The sequence below is a fragment of the Carcharhinus amblyrhynchos genome, chromosome 2, assembly GCF_965287045.1.
Source record: "Carcharhinus amblyrhynchos chromosome 2, sCarAmb.v2.hapA, whole genome shotgun sequence".
Taxonomy (NCBI): Eukaryota; Metazoa; Chordata; class Chondrichthyes; order Carcharhiniformes; family Carcharhinidae; genus Carcharhinus; species Carcharhinus amblyrhynchos.
Window position 1 is genome coordinate 129,344,759 of NC_137325.1, and position 21,230 is coordinate 129,365,988.

At 41.2% G+C, this 21,230-nt stretch overlaps 1 protein-coding gene across 4 annotated transcripts in view; it reads right to left on the reverse strand.

Annotated features, from left to right (window-relative positions):
• dync2i1 (dynein 2 intermediate chain 1) overlaps positions 1 to 21,230 on the reverse strand; it is a 92,568-nt gene that overhangs the window by 65,073 nt on the left and 6,265 nt on the right. For all 4 annotated transcript variants that reach the window (XM_080212749.1, XM_080212758.1, XM_080212740.1 and 1 more), the window contains exons 2-5: positions 15,076 to 15,129; positions 13,448 to 13,991; positions 8,654 to 8,742; positions 938 to 1,288 (exon numbers count right to left, since the gene is read on the reverse strand). In XM_080212749.1, coding sequence (XP_080068875.1) covers positions 938 to 1,288; positions 8,654 to 8,742; positions 13,448 to 13,991; positions 15,076 to 15,129 — 1,038 coding nt within the window. The remainder of the gene's footprint in view (positions 1 to 937; positions 1,289 to 8,653; positions 8,743 to 13,447; positions 13,992 to 15,075; positions 15,130 to 21,230) is intronic.

Here is a 21,230-nt window from a genome sequence, read left to right on the forward strand (position 1 = left end):
GACACACTCAGGTCATTTCTTGCACATGCTTCTTGCATGGATCACTTATTTTGTACTTCATTGTATTTACTATTTCTATACATAAAGATTGAATTTATTAGCTTATTAGAACAAGGAACAATGAAAGGTACAGCACAGGAACAGGCCTTTCAGCCCTCTAAGCCAGTGCCGATCACGATACCTTAATTAATAAAAAATCTTCTTCTCTTACTTGGTCCATATCCCTCTATTTCCTCCCTATTCATGACCCCATTAAATGTTGCTAATGTGTCTGCTTCCACCACTTCCTCTGACAGCGCATTCCAAGCACCTACCTCTCTCTGCATGGAAAATCATCCCCGCATATCTCCCTTAAACATTCCCCCTCTCATCTTGGACCTGTGCCCCCTTGTAATTGACACTTCCCCCCTTGGAAAAAGCCTCTGATTATCCACTTTCTGTTTGTCTATGCCTCTCATAACTTTGTAGACCTCTATCATGTTTCCCCTCAGCCTCCATCTTTCCATTGAAAACGATCCTAGTTTATTCAACTTCTCCTCATAGCCAACACCCTTGAGACCAGGCAACATCCTGGTGGATCTTCTTTGCACCGCTCCAAGCTTCAACACCCTTCTGATGGTGTGGTGACCGGAACTACACACAATACTACAAATGCAGCCTAACCAAGGTTTTAATTAGCTGCAACATAATTTTCTAACTCCCGTACTCAACGCCCGGCTGATGAAGGCTAGCCTGCCATATGCTTTCTTAATCACCTTGGCCACCTGTGTTGCCACTTTTGGGGAACAGTGGGACCTGTAGGCCCAGATCCCTTTGTATGTTAATGTTCCGAAGGGTTCTGCCATTTAATTCACTCCTAAATTTGATCCTGCAAAATGCATCCACTCTCTACCACCGATGTATTGTTGGCTTATTATAGGAAAATATACAATTTTACCTCAGTATAATCCCCTTGTCTTTCTTTATCTTCTATTTCCTTCTTTACTTTGTGTTTATGTTTTCTTTCTCGGTCTTCTCTTTTTTCTCTGTCTTTGTGTTCCCACTCTCTATCCTTCCACTCCACAGCAGAGTCTTTACTGTCTTTATGCCGTTTGTGTTCTTTATCTTTTCTGATTTTGTGTCTCCTATCCATTTCTTCAACCCCTGCTTTCTGACCAGATTCTTTTCCTCGCCTTTCACGATATCCATCATGAGGCCCAGTCTCCTTATGTTCCGTGTACCGTCGATCGTAATCTTCAGCTCTAAATTCAGAAGATCTTCTTTTCTTCTCTTTGTTTTCTTCATTGCTCTGTTCAATACAAACATATTTTTCATTTTATTTCATTTATTTGGAAAACTAAGCAACTGTTTCATTAGTTGCTTCAGCTCAAGACATAGCCATTGCAATCAAACATACACCTACAAGCTGTTGCCCTAATTTTAGTTTTCATACATTGGGTTTCATAATATTCCTCGTTTTGAAAACAAAAGTCATGCTGTCGAACAAAATAAAATAATTGACAATGCACCTTTAAAATATAGTCAATTGCAGTAACCAGGTAATTTATCATTTATCAGTATATAACTTGTAAAAGATTTGTTACAAGGAATGATTATATAAAAATGTAATTACAAAATCAAATCCAGGCAAACATAATTGAGTGACAGTTCTGTCGGTATGGCAACCAGTGCCTTCAGTTAGACCACCAAAGTCATCAAGTTTCCAACAGTAAATTTGCAGCACAATCAACTGGAAAAGAGTAGAAATTGCTGCATTGGCACAGCAGCAGATCGAAGGCAGCGTGGCCAATTTAAATTTCTAACTGTTGATTTCTGCAGGGATTTTAACCTTTTGATTATAAAATTAATTGTTCAATTCCATGGGAGTGCAATGTCAATTCTACTTAAAAATAATTGACTAATTAAGCACTAACACCAGCATGATGGCCGAGATCTAGTGATAGTAATGACAATTAAACTGTCACACCACACCATCAATACTCCTCGGAAATTGACAGCAACATCCGGAATCTACATATAGCAATTAAATGTGGAAATCCAAAGTCATTGTCAATAATTATACATCTTTCTACAGGATGTATTGTTGAACTCCCTGCAGATAGGAATCAATCAGAAGGAAACAAACCGATAAGAACGTCCTCCTCTGTAATGTAATATCGCAGTTAAAAATTTCTGCAAAAGTTAAGCCTTGCTAATGAAGTGTAACTGGGTTTTTTATGGCATACCATACAATTACTTGTGTTGAAGAACCTCTTGAGGTCTGGAAAACTAAATCTATGTTTGTGAAATGTCAAATATTTCCACAATAAAAATTCCTGCTTTTTATATGAACAAATCTAGCTGGGTCACTTAAAACATCATCAGGTCCATCATCAGGGGCGGCACGGTAGCACAGTGGTTAGCAATGCAGCCTTACAGCTCAAGGGACCCAGATTTGATTCCCGGCTTGGGTTACTGTCTGTGTGGAGTTTGTACGTGGAGAACATGTCTGCGTGGGTTTCCTTCGGGTGCTCTGGTTTCCTCCCATAGTCCAAAGACGTGCTGGTTAGATGCACTGGCCGCGCTGAATTCTCCCTCAGTGTACCTGAACAGGCACCAGAGTGTAACAACTAGGGGATTTTCACAGTACCTTCATCACAGCATGAAACATCAAAATAGAATCATAGAAACTCTATAGTGCAGAAAGAGACCATTTGGCCCATTGAGTCTGCACCAACCACAATCCTACCCAGGCCCTACCCTCATATCCCTACATATTTACCCGCTAATCCCTCTAACCTACGCATCTCAGCACTCTAAGGAGCAAATTTTTAGCACGGCCAATCAACCTAACCCGCACATCTTTGGACTGTGGGAGGAAACTGGAGCACCCGGAGGAAACCCACACAGAGAAGAATGTGCAAACTCCACACAGACAGTGATCCAAGCCAGGAATCAAACCCAGGTCCCTGGAGCTGTGAAGCAGCAGCACTGACCACAGTGCTACAGTGCCAACCAGATAAAATGCTTTTGTAAGCCTACTTGTGACTAATAAATAAACTTTATTTTTCCTACTCTCGTCTGCTAAAACTCACAACTTCAGGATCATTTTGGAATTCAAAAGTAACCCAATGCAAACCCATCTTCTTAAACCCATGCCCTCCGCCCTCACCTCCAATAATGAGTGCCAACAGCTCATGACAATTGCTGTCATTGAGATCAAGACCATCTGAGTAGCTGCCTCTGCTGTTTTCCTCCCTTCCACTAGTTCACCTGAAAAACCTTCCTCTAATGTTTCCCTCTCCTCAGCCTAAACTTACTCTTTACCTTCTCTCTTGTTTTCCCTTCCACCCACTCTGAGCTCATCTTGTTCATGACATCACCTTCCAAGTCTTCCATCCTAACCCCACAAAGCTGCTGACCACCCAAGTTTCCCTCCTGGTACCATGTAATGGTTCCCTTCTCTTCTGGGGTTGCTCCTCTCCCATCATCGTCCCTTCCTTAAAAACAATCCTGAATCCCTTGCAAATTACTGTTCCATTTTCAACCTCCCTCTCCAAAATCTTCAGATATGTTGTTGCCTCTCAGATCCAGTTCCACCCTTTTGAAATTTGAGGCTCTCCAATCACACCCCTGCCACAGTACTGAAACAGTTTAGGATATTTCAGTTTCTAATCTGCATCATGCAATTTTTATTTCCCTCTCTGTAATATTCATAAAAAATGAAGTATAATCAGTGTATTATCTCCCAGTTTCCTATGTCTGAGAATTATTTAACCTGATTGGTTGCTTAACCTGTTTGATATCATCACTGTTGCCGGACACCTGGAAATTCCCCTGAATTAGTCACCACACTAAGACACCTGTTCAGGTACACGGAGGGAGAATTTACCATGGCCAATGACTGTAGGAGGAAACCAGAACACTGGGAGGAAACTTATACTGACAATGGGAGAACATGCAGACAGTGACCCAAACTGGGAATCGAGCTCAGGTCCCTGGCACCGTGAGGCAGCAGTGCTAAGCACTATGCTACCATCCTACCCCACCAAATCACTGTGGCCAGTTTTCTATACTGTCAACGCGAGTGCACATTTCCGCTGTCCTCAAAACCCAAGGCTATTGTTTGTTACCACAATAGATTTGTTTTAATATTTTGTATTCCTGCTGATTATTATTAACTCATTAAGGAATGCATGAAAATGCAAAAGTTCCCAACTCTAGCAGATCACCACCTCCAACCAACATTTGAGAGCAACTTATTAAACAATAAATGGACAAATATTTTTTCTGCGACTTTCAGGCTATGGTTGGGAGTTGTCAGAAGAATCCTGTATTTCACCCATCATTCATATCAAGAAGCAATTTCAGAAGCAATGCTGAAAGTAATCACCCCAGGGGAAATTTCAATGTTTCATGATCTTTTCCACTACCTTTCCATCACCGTGTTTAGCGGCTTAAGAAGTATAAAATAATATTTACATTACACTAAGCTTTCAAATGTGTGGTTCCGCTTTGATCATTGCGATCCAGAAAACACAGAATAGAGCTAGCAGCTAAAGTGATGTTTCCTCTTTAAAACTTCTTTTGATTCCTGTATATTCAGCTCATCAGCACCATTCTGGAATGGTCTAAGTGAGTGGCGAACTCAGTGACTTTAAGTCAGCAGATTTGACCTCGTGTCTGACTTTCATAGCTGGAAAGTTATCAATTAGCTGTTCAAATTTTTTTCATGAGGTAAAATCATCATAAATGTTCTAAGAAATATCTTGACCAATTCATGCCATAATTTCCTAGATATAGTAGTGGCATGTGCTTTTTTTTAGCAAATTGCAACCCACAAGTACAAGTTTTTGCACATTTCAAAGATTTCTTCCCTTTATGAACTCACAATAAGATGTTATAATGTAACCAATGGCAACATGCTGTGAGGATCAGCTGACCAACTGATTCAGTAGACAATGTAACCAATGGCAGAAAGATGTGGTGGTCAGCCAACCAGCTGACCCAGTATAAATAGAAAGCAGATGGGGATTGTGGGGAATGTATGTGGCCCAGGCAGTGGCCTGAGTGTTGGTGTAATGAAGTTTCTTTATTAAACCTTTTTGTGATTTATTACGTGAAGTTAGTTCTTTTATTGCTTGCGTCTGAAGTATCCTTACTGTTGGTTCAGCATAAGATACAAAACACATTGACCCTTTCATTAAGAATGTTATTATTACCAAGATTATTATTTACACTTCTCTTCGACTTTAGATCAGAAAAATCAAACTCTGAACCAGCAATATTTTTAAAAAGTGAAACCAAGATGGAGAAAGCGCAAGATAAAAACAATACTGAAAATAAGAACATAAGAACATAAGAAATAGGAGCAGGAGTAGGCCATCTAGCCCTTCGAGCCTGCCCCGCCATTCAATAAGATCATGGCTGATCTGTCGCTGCTCAGTTCCACTTTCCCGCTTTCTCCCCATAACCCTTAATCCCCTATCTTATCAAAAACCCATCAACCCCCGTCTTAAAAATATTTAGCGAGGCAGCCTCCACCACTTCAACGGGCAGAGAATTCCAGAGATTCACCACCCTTTGAGTGAAGAAGTTCCTCCTCAACTCCGTTCTAAACCGCCCCCCTTTTATCTTGAGGCTGTGCCCCCTAGTCCTACTGTCTTTTTTGAGCGGGAAGAGTCTCTCCACCTCTATCCTGTCCATCCCATTCATCATCTTATACGTCTCAATGAGATCTCCCCTCATTCTTCTAAACTCTAACGAGTACAAGCCCAGTTTATTCAGCCTCTCCTCATAGCTCAACCCCCTCAACTCCGGTATCAGCCTAGTAAACCTCCTCTGCACTCCCTCCAAGGCCAAAATATCTTCGCGCAGGTGCGGCGCCCAAAACTGCACACAGTACTCCAGCTGCGGCCTCACCAATGCCCTATACAGCTGCAGCAAGACCTCCCTACTTTTATATTCAATCCCCCTCGCTATGAAGGCCAGCATCCCATTCGCCTTCCTGACCACCTGCTGCACCTGCAAGCTGGGTTTTTGCGACTCATGCACAAGGACCCCGAGGTCCCTCTCCACCGTCACCTGCTGCAGTTTTTTGCCCCGTAAGTAATAGTCCTTCCTACCATTCTTCCTACCAAAGTGGACCACCTCACACTTGCCAACATTAAATTCCATTTGCCATTTCCTGGCCCATTCGCCCAGCCTATCTAGATCCTTCTGCAGACTCTCCACACCCTCCGCACAATTTGCCGTTCCCCCAATCTTGGTGTCATCAGCAAATTTCGACACTCTACACTCGGTTCCCTCCTCCAGATCATCTATATAAATGGTAAAAAGCTGAGGCCCCAGCACCGACCCCTGGGGCACTCCACTAGTCACCATCCGCCAATCCGAATAGCACCCGTTGACCCCCACTCTCTGCCTCCTATTTGACAACCAATCCTCTATCCACGCTAACACCCTACCCCCAACTCCATGTCCCTCGACCTTCTGCAATAACCTCTTGTGAGGTACTTTGTCAAACGCCTTCTGAAAATCTAGAAAGACCACATCCACCGGCTCTCCTCTATCCACCGCCCTAGACACATCCTCATAGAACTCCAGTAAATTTGTCAGACACGACTTCCCTTTAATGAAACCGTGCTGCGTCTGCTCTATCAAGCAATTCCCTTCAAGATGCCTCGCTATTTCCTCCTTAATGACAGATTCTAACATTTTACCTACCACAGACGTTAAACTAACCGGCCTATAATTCCCCGCCTTTTGCCTGGCACCCTTCTTAAACAACGGCGTCACATTAGCCGTTTTCCAATCATCCGGCACTTCCCCGGAATCCAGCGACGTCTGGAAAATAACCACCAAGGCATCCACTATCACCTCCGCCATTTCTTTCAGAACCCTCGGATGCATTCCATCCGGTCCTGGGGACTTGTCCACAATCAGCCCCTCCAGTCTGTCGAGCACCGCCTCTCTAGTAACAGTAATGTCATTAAGACCCTCCAGTCCTACCACCTTTCCATCGCTAACACCCGGCAAATTATTCACGTCCTCCTCCGTGAAGACAGAAACAAAAAAGTTATTCAAGACCTTAGCCATATCCTCATCCCCTACCACTAGGTCCCCTTTCTCATCCTCTAAAGGACCAACATTCACCCTAGCCAGCCTCTTCCTTTTTATATATTTATAAAAACTCTTGCTATCTTTTTTATATTAAGCGCTAGCCCAGCTTCATAGTTTCTCCTACCCTTCTTTATCAACTTCTTTGTCAATCTTTGTTGACATTTAAACCTCTCCCAATCCTCTTCTCGCCCACTACTCTTAGCTACTCTAAATTCCTCCACTTTTAATTTAACACTGTCCTTCACCTCCTTCGTTATCCACGGCTTATTACCTCTCTTCCTACTATCCTTTTTGACCATCGGAATAAATTTCCGCTGAGCACCTAGAAAGATCTCCTTAAAGATCCTCCACTGCTCCTCAACAGACCCTCCCTCCAACGCGCTCCCCCAGTCCACATTCGCCAATTCTTCTCTCATCCTACTGTACTCCCCTCTATTCAAACAGAGGACGCGTGTCCGGGAACCCACTTTCTCCTCCTCCATCTGCACCAGAAACTCCACCATACAATGATCACTCTCCCCAAGAGGATCCTTCACCTCAAGGTCCCTAATTCTACCCGCCTCATTACATAGCACCAGATCCAAGATAGCTCGCTCCCTCGTCGGCTCCAACACACACTGTTCGAGGAAACTATCCCGGCAGCATTCCAAGAACTCTTCCTCGAGCCCCCCGCGTCCAACATGGGTCGACCAATCAATATGCAGATTGAAATCCCCCATAACTACGGCCGTCCCATTCCTGCACGCCGCACTTATTTGCACGTTAACAGCCCGCCCCACCTCCAGATCATTATTCGGGGGCCTATAGACGACACCCACCAGCGTCTTCCTCCCTTTGCTGTTCCTAATCTCCACCCACAACGATTCCACCCTCTGCTCCCTTCTATCACCACTCATCTCATTTTATCTGATATTCTATCATGTTAATTTCATTTGTTTAAAGAACATAATCAACAACCATGAGCTATGTCCAATCTTACTCGATAAACAAGCACCAGAGTGTTTGCTTCTATTGTAGTCAACAAGTTTCAATTCAAAATCCGTGATAAGTATTGTTTCCAAAACCTTCTTGTGTGTTATATAATACCTGACAAATGAATTGTAAATATATTGTAATAGTAGAGAGCACATTAGTACCACTGATGGGTCTGGATTGTATTTTTGCCAATATTGAATAGTCTTTGAAGGTAAAATCATTCAAGTTCCTGACTTTCTCAATCTTACCTGCAACACCAAGGAGAAGCCAAGCATGTCCACAGACACCTGAAATGCTATTTTGGGATTCATTTAGGGGATTGTCACAGTAACTTCATTGCAGTGTTAACATAAGCCTACTTGTGACACAAATACATTAAAAAAAACTTATTTGTTTCGGGGGAAACTAAAAGGAGAAGGTATCAGGTGCTTTTCTTTAACTTGAAAGCAATTTTGACAAAAATCAAGAACAGATTACACATTTTCACTCTCAGATTGGAAATGAAGGGTGGCCTGTGAATACAGAACAAAAAGTTAATTACAAAGATGGGGGCACAATAAAGGGAACATTAACTCACTTCAGTGCTTCTCCCTTCTTTTTCTTTTCGCTCTCGGCGTTTTCTTTCTTTTCGTTCATATTTGTCACCCATTTCCAATTCCAAATTTTCTGAAATGTAAGGGGACAATAAAATTGGATGTAAATATCGAGCTTTTCCAAGCCATTGAGTCAGTCCCAACATGGTAGAGGACATAATAATGTACATGCTAATCCAAGAAAGCATCTAATAGCACGCCCACTGCACCAACATGGAACAGCCCAAACTCAATTCACTTGGCCATCTCATTGTTATTAAAGAAATTGTGCTGCTAATTATAACAAAATAACATTTCAAAAGTTAATGTGAGACACTTTTGGATATTTTGACAAGAAAGGAATATTGCTTAAATGAAAAGCACTACATAAATGCAAATCAACCCTTCATCCACCGGGATTTGAATCCAAGTCCTAGGGTGGCACGGTGGCACAGTGGTTAGCATTGCTGCCTCACAGCACTAGAAACCTGGGTTCTGTAATATTCTATGTAATTTCAGCCTTGGATCACTGTCAGCTTGGAGTTTGCACATTCTCAACACTGCTGCTTCACAGCTCCAGGGACCTGGGTTCAATTCTTGGCTTCGGTCACTGCCTGCGTGGGTTTCCTCCGGGTGCTCCAGTTTCCTCCCACAGTCCAAAGATGTGCGGGTTAGGTTGATTGGCCATGCTAATAAAAATTGCCCTTAGTGTCCTCAGATGTGTAGGTTAGAGGGATTAACAGGTAAATATGCAGGGATATGGGGTAGGTCCTGGATGGGATTGTGGTCAGTGCAGACTCGATGGGCCGAATGGCCTCTTTCTGTATTGTAGGGTTTCTATGATTCTCGCTGTGTCTGCATGGGTTTCCTTGGATGCTCCAGTTTCCTCCTACAGTCCAAGGATGTGCAGGTTAGGTGGATTGGCCATGCTAAATTGCCCCTAGTGTCAGGTGGGCTAGCTAGTGTAAATGCATGGAGTTGTGGGGATAGGGCCTGGGTGGGATTGTGGTCGGTGCAGGCTTGATGGGCCGAATAGCCTCCTACTGCACTGTAGGGATCCTATGATTCTACGTGTGACAATGGTGACACAAAACACACCTCCTCATACTTTACTTTGGTCTATGGAACATATAATGAAAATAGGCACTAGGAAAACATTTGTTTAAGCTTGCTTTGTATACCAATCATATTGAAAAAAATTACTGGAAAATGAAGCACTTTCCATTTCAATTAATGTGAGTCAGCATTACTGCCAGGATAAGTACAGTGAAACTAGATGGATATTAAAGTTTCCTTCCCTCTACATCAAGCGAAACTGAAAAGGGCACTCTAAAATTCTCAATTCCATATGTTTTGTTATTTACCCAAGAAGGATTAGGGTCAGTTAAAATCAATTAAGTCGATTTGAAGGACTGAGAAATTTAGAACCCTCCGCAATGAGTAAGGCCGGACGATCAACATTTTGTCATGCTTGAGTAGATTGTTTAAATCATTCTTTTCTTAAGTGTCACTTTTTCATCAAGGCCGCAGATTACTCCAGAGCATGACTGTTTTCAACTGGTGAATCAATAGTTCTGTTCAAACCCAATAGAACAATTAACACATTAATTCACACACTATAATGAAAGACCACAAATAACATGGTAAAGGTAATCAGTTGGAGCAAGCTTGGACACGAATGAGGAGCAACTCCAACTGCAAGCTCAGGTCTAAGAAAGCTAAGAATGCCAATGAAAAAGATCCCCATGATTCAACTAGCTCTTAAACAGCCTGGGGCATCCATCTTCAGTATTCCATGCATGGATGCAAATATTTATTAAAATGATTTGAAGCTGAGAATTATGAGATGGAGATGCCAGCATTGGACTGGGATGGGCACAGTAAGAAGTCTCATAATGCCAGATTAAAGTCCAACAGGTTTATTTGGAATCAGGAGCTTTTGGAACAGAGTGCTGCTCCTTCCTCAGGTGAGTGAGAACTATGAGGACTGAATGAGCAACTTTAATCAACATAATTTAAATTGGCAAAGTCCAAGTGATCCAAGGACACAGCTGGTAAATGCTATGCATTACTTTGCATTGAGAAGCAATGAATGATGGCACTTTCTGAACTGGTATTTGGAAGTGATATTAAGTACAAAAATGGGATTTGTGGCATCTGTGGTAAGCAGTGATCACAGAATGCAGGAAAGGATAACGATATTCCAAAGATCATGGACCAGGTATCTTCTTCAAAACCTATACTTCAAAGAAATTAATGGAAAACAGGCAATTTTGTTTGACAGAGGTGATTAACAGCAATGCAAAGGAGGTCAACTACAACACCTCTAAAAGAATCCTACTGAGTATCCAGGATCAATGCACACTTACAAACTTAGCTTAAACTGGTGTGTATTAAATTGATTAATTAGGAAATGAAAAGGCAAAAGAGAAAAAAAACTTTAACAAATATTACAAGGAGAATGGCAATATCATTCACTACAATGAACATAGCGTCAAAAATATGCTAAAAAGATGACTGGAGGAACAAAAAATAAATAAAAAGAGCAAGTCGCAAGAAATTCTCTCACTCAGAAGGGGGCAGTCAGAAATAGTGAAAATCGTAACGATGTGAAGAGACAACAGAAAAACAAGTAGTAAACATTCCAAATTACTACTTCCTCTTCAGTGTCCACAACATGCCCTTCCCAGTTAGTTAAGCAAAATGAATAACTAATATAAATGAACTTAACAAGCTGAAAGGCCTCAAAAAAAAAAATCAAACCCAAGGTCAGACTATTCCCAGCGGGCTAAAGACAATCAGGGAGAAACTGGCATTCATTATGGTCAAGTCACTGGTTACTGGAAAGGTAACATTCAGTGGAAAAAGCTGACAAATCAGACTACAGGTAAATTAGTCTTATTTCAATCCATACAAAACAAAATAATGACAAAATGAAATAATTTGCTTTTACATCATGCTTTTCATGATTTCATTACAACCCAAAGTATTCCACATGCAATAAAGTGCTTTTAACATGTTGTAGGGAAATATTGCTATCAGTTTGTGAACAATAAGGACTAACAAACAGCAAGAGGTAAATGCCCAGATAACCTTTGGTGGTAACATTGGGTGAAGGATAAATACTGGATAGGTCAACAGGAGACTCCCTTTGTCTTCCTTAAAGTGTCAGGGGTCTCTCATCTCCATTCAAGGAAGTAGAAGAGGACCCAATTCAATGTCTTACTCAGAAGATGGCATCTTTGACAATGCAGCACTGCACTGTTGTTAGCACAGTTTTCGTACTCAAACCTCTGAATTTGGGTCTAATCTCCTAGCAAACCTGTCTGATCAAATAGCATGAAGATAGATTGTGGCTAGCCAGATGACATGGCAAATCTAGATTCTACAAAGCATTTCACGAAGTTGTCAACAACATTCGAAGCTGTGGATAATCACAGAAAATATTGGAAATAGGTAAAACAAAGATTGAAAGGTGAAAAACAGGAGATACTCAACAGAGCTATTAGAGTGGAATTAGGGGAATAGTGCACGATACATCAGCAATCAATATAGGTACCGTTCCTATTTCAACTTTACATCAGTGACTCAGAAACCCAAAACAAGCTGATCAAATTTACAGATGACATCAAACTCTGAGTCAATGGAATTAATAAATTCAGCTCAGCATCAGAATGAACTTAATAAAATAAGTAAGTTAGAAGAACCCTGGCAGATGAAGCATAACTTAGAAAAGGATAAAGTATGTGATGCATATCTGAAGAGAAAATAGGAAACTCGTGTATTTTTGAATAATTTTAAAACAGATAATAGCTTGCATTTATACAGCACCTTTAACACCAGAAAACACCCTAAGACACTTCACAGGAGCATTAGCAAAAATAAATCTGACACCAAGCCAAATAAGAAGATGATCAAACATTTAGTCACTCAAATGTCCAAGTAATGCAGAATATCAATCAACAAAATCAATAGAATGTTGGAACTCTATGTCTCAAGGCTATTGAATCCAAGTCACAGGAAGTTGCGATCAAACTGTACAGTGCTTGGTAAAACCACATCAACAACTTGCATTTATAATATTATTCTCAATGTAGTAAAATGCCCCATGGCATCTTGAGCATCAGTTGTAGTCACCAAAACACAAGGAAGACATTAAAGCACTGGGGACAATACAAACAAGAGTCACAATCTTACAGGTATGAGGAAGAACAAGCAACTTGGGCTCTTCATCTTTGAAAGAGTATAACTGAGAGATGATCTTATCGAGTTTTACAAGATTTTAAACAGTATCAGAAAGATGAATATGGAAAATTACACCAAATTAAATTGTTAGACTAGAAGAGGGCGCCAAGTTTTAAACCAGTAATAGCAAATTTAGCACTGATAATTCTTCACACAGAATAATTAGGACTTAGAATGGACTCTCAAAGTAGTGAAAGTAATAATTGAAGAACCAATTGATGCTGCAAAGGAGCCATTCGCAAATCATTCTGGACAGACTAGCTGAGAACAGCCAAATTGTCTTCCACATCCATGATTATCTTGGAAAACGACCACAAAAGAGGAACATATCATTTTATAACAAAGTAGTGAACATAAAATCTATTGAATCATCTGCCAAAATTTTCTTTTAAAAGTATAAAATTAATCAAAATGCAAGCAGATGCAAAACTCAAGGATAGTTGTAAAGAAGGTTTTCCTTAAAAGTCAATTTCAGTATCTTTATATAAAAAAAAGTAATACCATGAGTTTGAAGGAACTGGTTTTCATTTTTTTTACATTAAATACAAATCTACCTTTATCTCTTCTCTGACGATGTTTAGGTCGCTGGTCATCACTTTCATCTTTCTCTGTCCCTTTTTCCTGTTGTTTGTCTCTTACTTTTTTCCTGTCTCTTTCTTTGTCATGGTGTCTCTCAGAATCATGGCCTCTCTTTGTAGGTCTCTCTGTATAAGTTTCTCTTTCTTTGTCTTTGACACGAACTCTAAGATCTGTGCTGTGTTCTAGATCTCTGTCCCATTTTTGAACCCTCTCTTTATCTCGATCCCTGTCTCTGTGTCTCTCGCTTTCCCTTTCTTGTTTCTTGTCCCGATCTCTGTCCCTTTCATCATTCTTCTTTTTCCGGACTTTTTCATGATCTCGTTCTTTATGTCGGTCTCCCTCCCTCTCCTTGTCTTTGGCCCTCACTCTGTCCTTATCCTGCTCCCTTTCTTTATCTTGTTCCCTTCCTCTATGCCTACGCTCCCTAGAGTCAGAGATACCAAGAGATTCTTCATCCTTATGTCTTCTCCTTTCTCTGCTCTTTTTACTACTGTCATCTGTACAATCCCCTTGGGCAGCCTGAAATAAAGCAAAATGAAAAAATGTAAAACCATATGGAACTTTTTATTAAAAAGATATTCAAATTAACAAGAAATTGAAACTAAACTTCAAATGATAGGAAGTAGATTGTGTTGCGTCTTGAACTTCCTGAGGTTATGTCTCATCACACCTCCAGCAATGTTACAATAACTATTTATCTTTTGCCATTATGTATTATGGGCATGACGTGCTCACAAAAATTGCTGCATCCCAAAATCTAACTCTGCTAGATCCCAGTTGTGGTACAGCGGTTAGCACTGCTGCCTCACAGTACCAGAGACCTGGGTTTGATTCCCAGCTTGTGTCACTGACTGTGCGGAGTCTGCATGTGTTTTCTCCCACGGTCCAAAAGATGTGCTGGTTAGGTGCATTGGCCATGCTAAATTCTCCTTCACTGTACCCAAACAGGCGCCGGAGGGTGACGACTAGGGCATTTTCACAATAACTTCATTGCACTGTTAATGTAAGCCTACTTGTGACAGTGATAAATAAGATCTCCGATTCCACTCGACAATCTCCACATTCTATCAGATACTTTGCCCTATGGAAGACTACTAAATTCACTCCCTCTCCAAAACAGGCTTGAACCTAGACAATGGTTTGTGTGTGCACTAAATTGAATCCACACATAGTCTGCAAACCAGTGTGATCATACCACTGAATCTCCATTTGAATTTTGGACTGATTCACTGGTTATAAAGAACAGCTATAAAATTGTTAAGTACCATAAAGAACATCAAGGTCTCTGAACATCATTATCAAAATGAATCAATGAACACAATAAGATCAGCTCAGGACTTGCATCTATTACCCATGATGTAGGGATGCCAGTGTTGGATTGGAATGGGCACAGCCGGGTGTTGTGAGACTTCCATCTATAATTCATATCGGAAAATCTATGAAACCAGTGATAATCTCTAGGAAACAAATCTAAACAGAAATCTATCCCAAACACTGACTCTACAATATCAAAGTTTATCTTGGGAAATTGGCCAATGAACAATCAATTTCTACAATTCAGATTGGCCAAAGAAAGTATTATATTTGTAATAAAAGCAATTACTTTAATATGCTTGAGCAGTTCATCTGATTTCCAGGTATCTTCTTTGGTTTTTGTCTATAATAAAAGCAAAATTGAACATGTTTAAGAAGAACATTTAGAAAAATGGGATTTAGAACAAAAACAGAAGCTACTGCAGGGTACATCAATTCAGTAATTTACGAAATACTACTGCATTTTATAAATTATACGCATAAAAGTGTTACTCACTAAAAATCTTCAAATACACAGATCTCAATATACAATAACTACAAATAAATTAAGTCTCGAGTAACTACAAATGTAGTTATTACAATGCAAATAGTTTCTCACTTGAATATTTTTCTCTTTGAAAGCAGAGTGGACAATTTTTAATTCACGGCAGAACAAAAATCCTGACAAATTTATTGGATTTCTGGTTTGACGAATTTATTGGATTTCTATGAGGATGTGACTAGTGCGGTAGACAGAGGGGAACCGGTGGATGTGATGTTTCTAGATTTCCAAAAGGTGTTTGATAAGGTGCCTCATAAAAGGTTGCTACAGAAGGTTAGGGTGCATGGAGTTGGGGGTATGGTGTCAGCGTGGATAGAGGATTGGCTGTCTAATAGGAAGCAGAGAATTGGTATCACTGGGTGATATTCTGATTGGCGGTTGGTGACTAGTGGAGTGCTGCAGGGAACGGTGCTGGGGCCTCAACTATTTACCATTTATAGAGACGATCTGGAGGAGGGGGCTGAGTGTAGGGTGACGAAATTTGCTGATAACACGAAGATGAGTGGAAAAGCAAATTGCGTGGAGGGTGTGGAAAGTCTGCAGAGGGATCTGGATAGGCTAAGCGAGTGGGAGAGGACCTGGCAGATGGAGTATAATGTTAGCAAGTGTGAGGTTATCCACTTTGGCAGAAATAATAGTAGGAGGGATTATTATTTAAAAGGCGAAAAGCTGCAGCATGCTACGGTGCAGAGGGACCTGGGGGTCCTTGTGCACGAGTCGCAAAAACCCAGTCTTCAGGTGCAGCAGGTGATCAAGAAGGCGAAGGGAATGTTGGCCTTTATAGGGAGGGGGTTAGAATATAAAAGTAGGGAAGTCTTGCTGCAACTGTACAGGGTACTGGTGAGGCCGCAGCTGGAGTACTGTGTGCAGTTTTGGTCGCCGCATTTGCGCAAGGATACATTGGCCTTGGAGGGAGTGCAGAGGAGGTTCACTAGGCTGATACCGGAGATGAGGGGGTTGGACTATAAAGAGAGACTAAATAGACTGGGTCTGTACTCGTTGGAGTTTAGAAGGATGAGGGGGGATCTTATAGAGACGTATAAGATAATGAAGGGGATCGATAAGGTAGAGGTAGAGAGATTCTTCCTGCTTAGAAAGGATAGCAGGACCAGAGGGCACAGCCTCAAGATAAGAGGGGGGCAGTTTAGATCAGAGTTGAGGAGGAACTTCTTCACTCAAAGGGTGGTGAATCTCTGGAATTCTATGCCCATTGAAGTGGTGGAGGCTACCTTGCTAAATGTATTTAAGTCACGGGTAGATAGGTTTTTGACAGACAGGGGAATTAAGGGTTATGGGGAGAAAGCGGGAAAGTGGAACTGATCCACTTCAGATCAGCCATGATCTTATTGAATGGCGGGGCAGGCTCGAAGGGCTAGATGGCCTACTCCTGCTCCTATTTCTTATGTTCTTATCTAAGAGGCAATCAACAGAATAACATCTGCTGAAGTTTTTTGATAAAACTGAAGGCTGCTCCAATCAAATGGGCACTACGTTTATGAACAAAGAACAAAGAAAAGTACAGCATGGGAACAGGCCCTTCGGCCCTCCAAGCCCGTGGTAATCATGATGCCCTAAATTTAAAAAACCTTCTGTCCTTACTCAGTCTGTATCACTCTATTTCCTCCCTATTCATGTCCCCATCCAGATGCCTCTTAAATATTGCTAATGTGCCTGCTTCCATCACCTCCTCTGGCAGTACATTTCAGGTACCCACCACTCTCTGTGTGAAAAACCTTCCCCATACAACTCCCTTAAACTTTTTCCTTCTCACCTTGAACCTGTCCCTCCTTTGTAACTGACGCCTCTACCCCGGGAAAGAGCGTCTGACTATCCATCCTGTCGATGCCTCTCATAATTTTTTAGACCTCTATCAGGTCTCCCATCAGTCTCCGTCTTTCCAGTGAAAATAAGCCTAGTTTATTGAACTTTTTCTCATAGCCAATATCCTTGCTAGTGAAAGATTAAAACATCATATGAACATACAACTTAGGAACAGGAGTAGGTCATTTTCCTCGAGCCTGTTCTTGCCATTCAATAAGATCATGGCTGACTGAATGATGCCCTCAATTCCACATTTCACCTAATCTTTGACTCTCTTGTTAATCAAAACTCTATCCACCTCTGCCTGAAAAATATTCACCATCACTTTCATCACTCTCAAGGGAAGGGCTCCAAAGATTCACGGCCCTCCAAGAGAAAAATATCCTTCTCATCTTAAATGGGAGACCACTTATTTTTACACCGTGTTCCCCAGTTTTTGTCTCTCCCACAAGAGGAATCATCCTTTCGGTATCCACCCTATCAAGTCCTCTCAATACTATCTCTCGATCATCAAAACTCCCACAGGTAAATCACCTACAACATTCCATTTGCCTTCCTAATAACTTCTGTACCTAAATACTAACCTTTCCTGATTTATGTAGTAGGACACTCAGATTCGTCTGTACCTCAAAACTTCTTTAATCTCACTCCATTTAAATAATATGCTGCTTTTCTATTCTTCCTGCCAAAATGAACAAGTTTGCATTTTCCCACATCATACACTATCTACCCATTTTTTGTCTGCTCATTCAACCTATGAACAGGACAAGCTCCTTAACCAATCAAGATTGAAGAATGAGCAGTGTAGAATCTGTACCAAGATGTGCAAGTTAGAGTAATTCATTTATTTTAAGGTACAGAAAGCAAAAAAGAAAAAGATTACATTTAAAGAGAAAGAAAGTAAAAGAAAATGTAATTTATATTTTTAAAATCTCCAGCAATTGGAATCTGAAATAACGAAACTCCAGACTAGTAAAAGTAAATTTTCAGTAATTGAGATTGTTGTCTGTTTATCACACAGTTAAAAAGGATGAACTTTAAAATTGTGGTACATTTACTCCATATCTATCATAAGTAATCAACAATAATAATGCCATTTGATAACTCAAGACAGGTAGCAATGGTTTGTGTGTGCCTGTGGTGGCATGGCCCCTTTAAGAGGCAATCTTTGCAGGTTAGGAGAGCACCTGACCAGGCTGGAAACGATGAAGCGCACACACACAAACTTCGACCAATCAGGAGCAAGCATCCCTGGGACTGAAAGTCAGCATTATTGGAATCAGGGCATTATTAGGAGTAGGCCTATATATTTGTGCTGTTGAACCTATAGTTGCAAATAGATCTTTGTATGCAATAAATTCTCAAGTTTGTTAATTGCCACGTCCTTCACCTTGAGTTACACCCATCGCAGGACGAATCTCTGATCAGACACTGAAAGTCTGCAGTGCAGAGAGGATGAGGTGAAGAATGATCACTCAAAGGCTGAAGGAGAAGAGGTACAGATTCTGTTTTAAAGGTACCACTATTTGGGAAAGATCCAGAAGTCGAGAGTTGGGACACTATATTGACAGTTATTTTATCGCGTCGAACAAAATAACTGAAGTGAAACAAAAGATGATACTGCTCACAGTCTGTGGCCCACAGACTTAAATTCCTCACCAGAGTGTAACACAAAAACTTTCAACCAGTTAGTCAATGTAGTTAAAGATGACTATAACCCCCAACCTTGTGTTATCATGAAGAGGTACAAATTCCACTCTGCTGTTAGGGAGCCAGAAGAGATGGTCTCTGGCATCTTGGCCAGGCTTCAATGGCTGCTTGAGTACTGCAAGTTCAGGCCTTCATTCAGAGACATGTTGAGGGATCGTTTGGTTTATGGGATCAACAACCTCCAATCCAAAAGAAACTGCTTGCTGAAACTAATATTTGACTAGAAAAAGCAATATAGATGACCCAAACAACTGAGTGCACTGAGCAAGGCATTTGCAAGCTGCAAGGCATACAAAATGAGGTGAACCAGCAGCAGCTGGAAACTGCTGCTGCCAGGAACAGCCTGAGTGAGGGCGCAGCAGAGCCGGGGAAGAGAGAGAAAAATCTCAAACAGCCACTTCTACCTCCAATCTCTCTTTCTGACTCAGGTCTTTAGATATGCTACCATCTCCTAAATCCTTGCCATCATCCTAAACTTCTGTTTGAATCAGGTTTTCATACCTGCTACAGCACCAAACTAGTCCTAAGCAAAGGAACAATGAACATTTGTTACTTGTGATGCACTACCTTCCTCAGTCTCTCCGCAGGCAATGATACAGATAGCCAAATCATACTACTCTAGTACCTCCTTATCACTCTACACTTAGTTAAGCTGTTTTTGCTACATTCTGCCCATCTGACTGTGGCCAAAACATCTCCAGCAAGCTTCTTTCTCTTCTTGTCGCCACACTATCACTGCAGACAAGCAATTAGCTCCCACACATCACTGCCAATCACCTGTCTTCCTGCTTCGACTACTTCCTTTATATCCTTGCCATTGAACCCCCACCACAATTTCAGGCTAAAGCAAACTGTTTCCAAATTGGCATCCTATTTGATTCCCAAGCTGAGCTGCTGACGATATTTCTTCTCCATCACAAAGGTCACCTATTTTCCATGGTATCTGTTCATTTGCCTCCATCCTTACTTCAATACACCTGCAGTAATTTGTTCATCCATGCCAAAATTACTTCCAGGCTCAACTATTCCAAAGCTCAATTTTTCCCATTCTCCACCTTCTGTAAATGTTCACACATTCAAAATTCTGTTGCCTGTATTCTATCCTGCACCAACTTCATTCACTGCAGACCCATATCCTTGCTGACCTATATTGTGAGTTCCCAATGTCCCAAACTTTAAAATGCTTATCCCTCCTGTTTAAAATCTTTTCCAAGTCACATCCCATCCTAGATCCCCTCTAATGCTACAACCCTCCCCCAAAATCAACATTACTGTCACCCAGACCTCTTCTACGTCCCTCCCCTGCGCCCAATATTGGTAGTCATTGTCATCCAACTGCCTAGTCCCCATAACTGGAATCCTCCACCAAACATCTCTGCTTTGCGACATAGTGGCACAGTGGTTAGCACTGTTACCTCACAGCACCAGTGGTCCAGGTTCAATTCCCAGCTTGGGTCGCTGTCTGTGCGGAGTCTGCATGTTCTCCCCATGTCTGCGTGGGTTTCCTCTGGGTGTTCCAGTTTCCTCCCACAGTCTGAAAAACGTACTGGTTAGGTGCATTGGCCATGCAAAATTTTCCCTCAGTGTATCTGGCACCAGAGTGTGGCAGCGTGGGGATTTTCACAGTATTTCATTGCAATGTTAATGTAAGCCTACTTGTGACAAAAATAAAATAAACTCTTCTTAAAAACAACCTCCTTGGTCATGCTTTTGGTCATCTTACTGAGGCTTCTTTGCCTCAGTATTATTTCAATACATCTCTATAAGTGCTTTGAAACATTTGTGTACATTCCAGCTACTATATAAATGTAAGTCATGTTTGCATATTGCATTCTTCATTCTGTGACTCGGATATATATGACTTCAGGATTGAACAATGTCTGCTGTGGCTGTAGAGACTGACTTGTGAGTGGCAGTCACTTCCATAGCTGCACAGATGAATGGCATTGGCCCAAGGGCCATCTGATTATTTATTGTGTCTTCTACCTTACCATGCCCTCCCTGACTAACTGCTTATCTCCAGACATATTTTCACTTTTGCAAAGAAAGGACATACTGTAGAGATTGTTTTTTGTCATACTGCAGAGATTGTTTTTTGTCATACTGCTTAAGTATTCTGTCACAATGGAAAATGAACGGCACTCCACGAGATTCCCAAATGATAGATAATACGTCTCATTCTCCTTTATTGCTAAAGGAAATTGATCAACCAATGTTTCAATAGACCAAACCATAAAAACAGATATAGCAAACAGTATTGCTGCACCTCCCTGTGTGGTAAGTAATAACGCAAGAATGCTATCGTTCTTGGTTAATGTTTAATGCCACAGTGTACTTGGAGCTGTCTGTCACAAATCATTTCTCTCTATGTG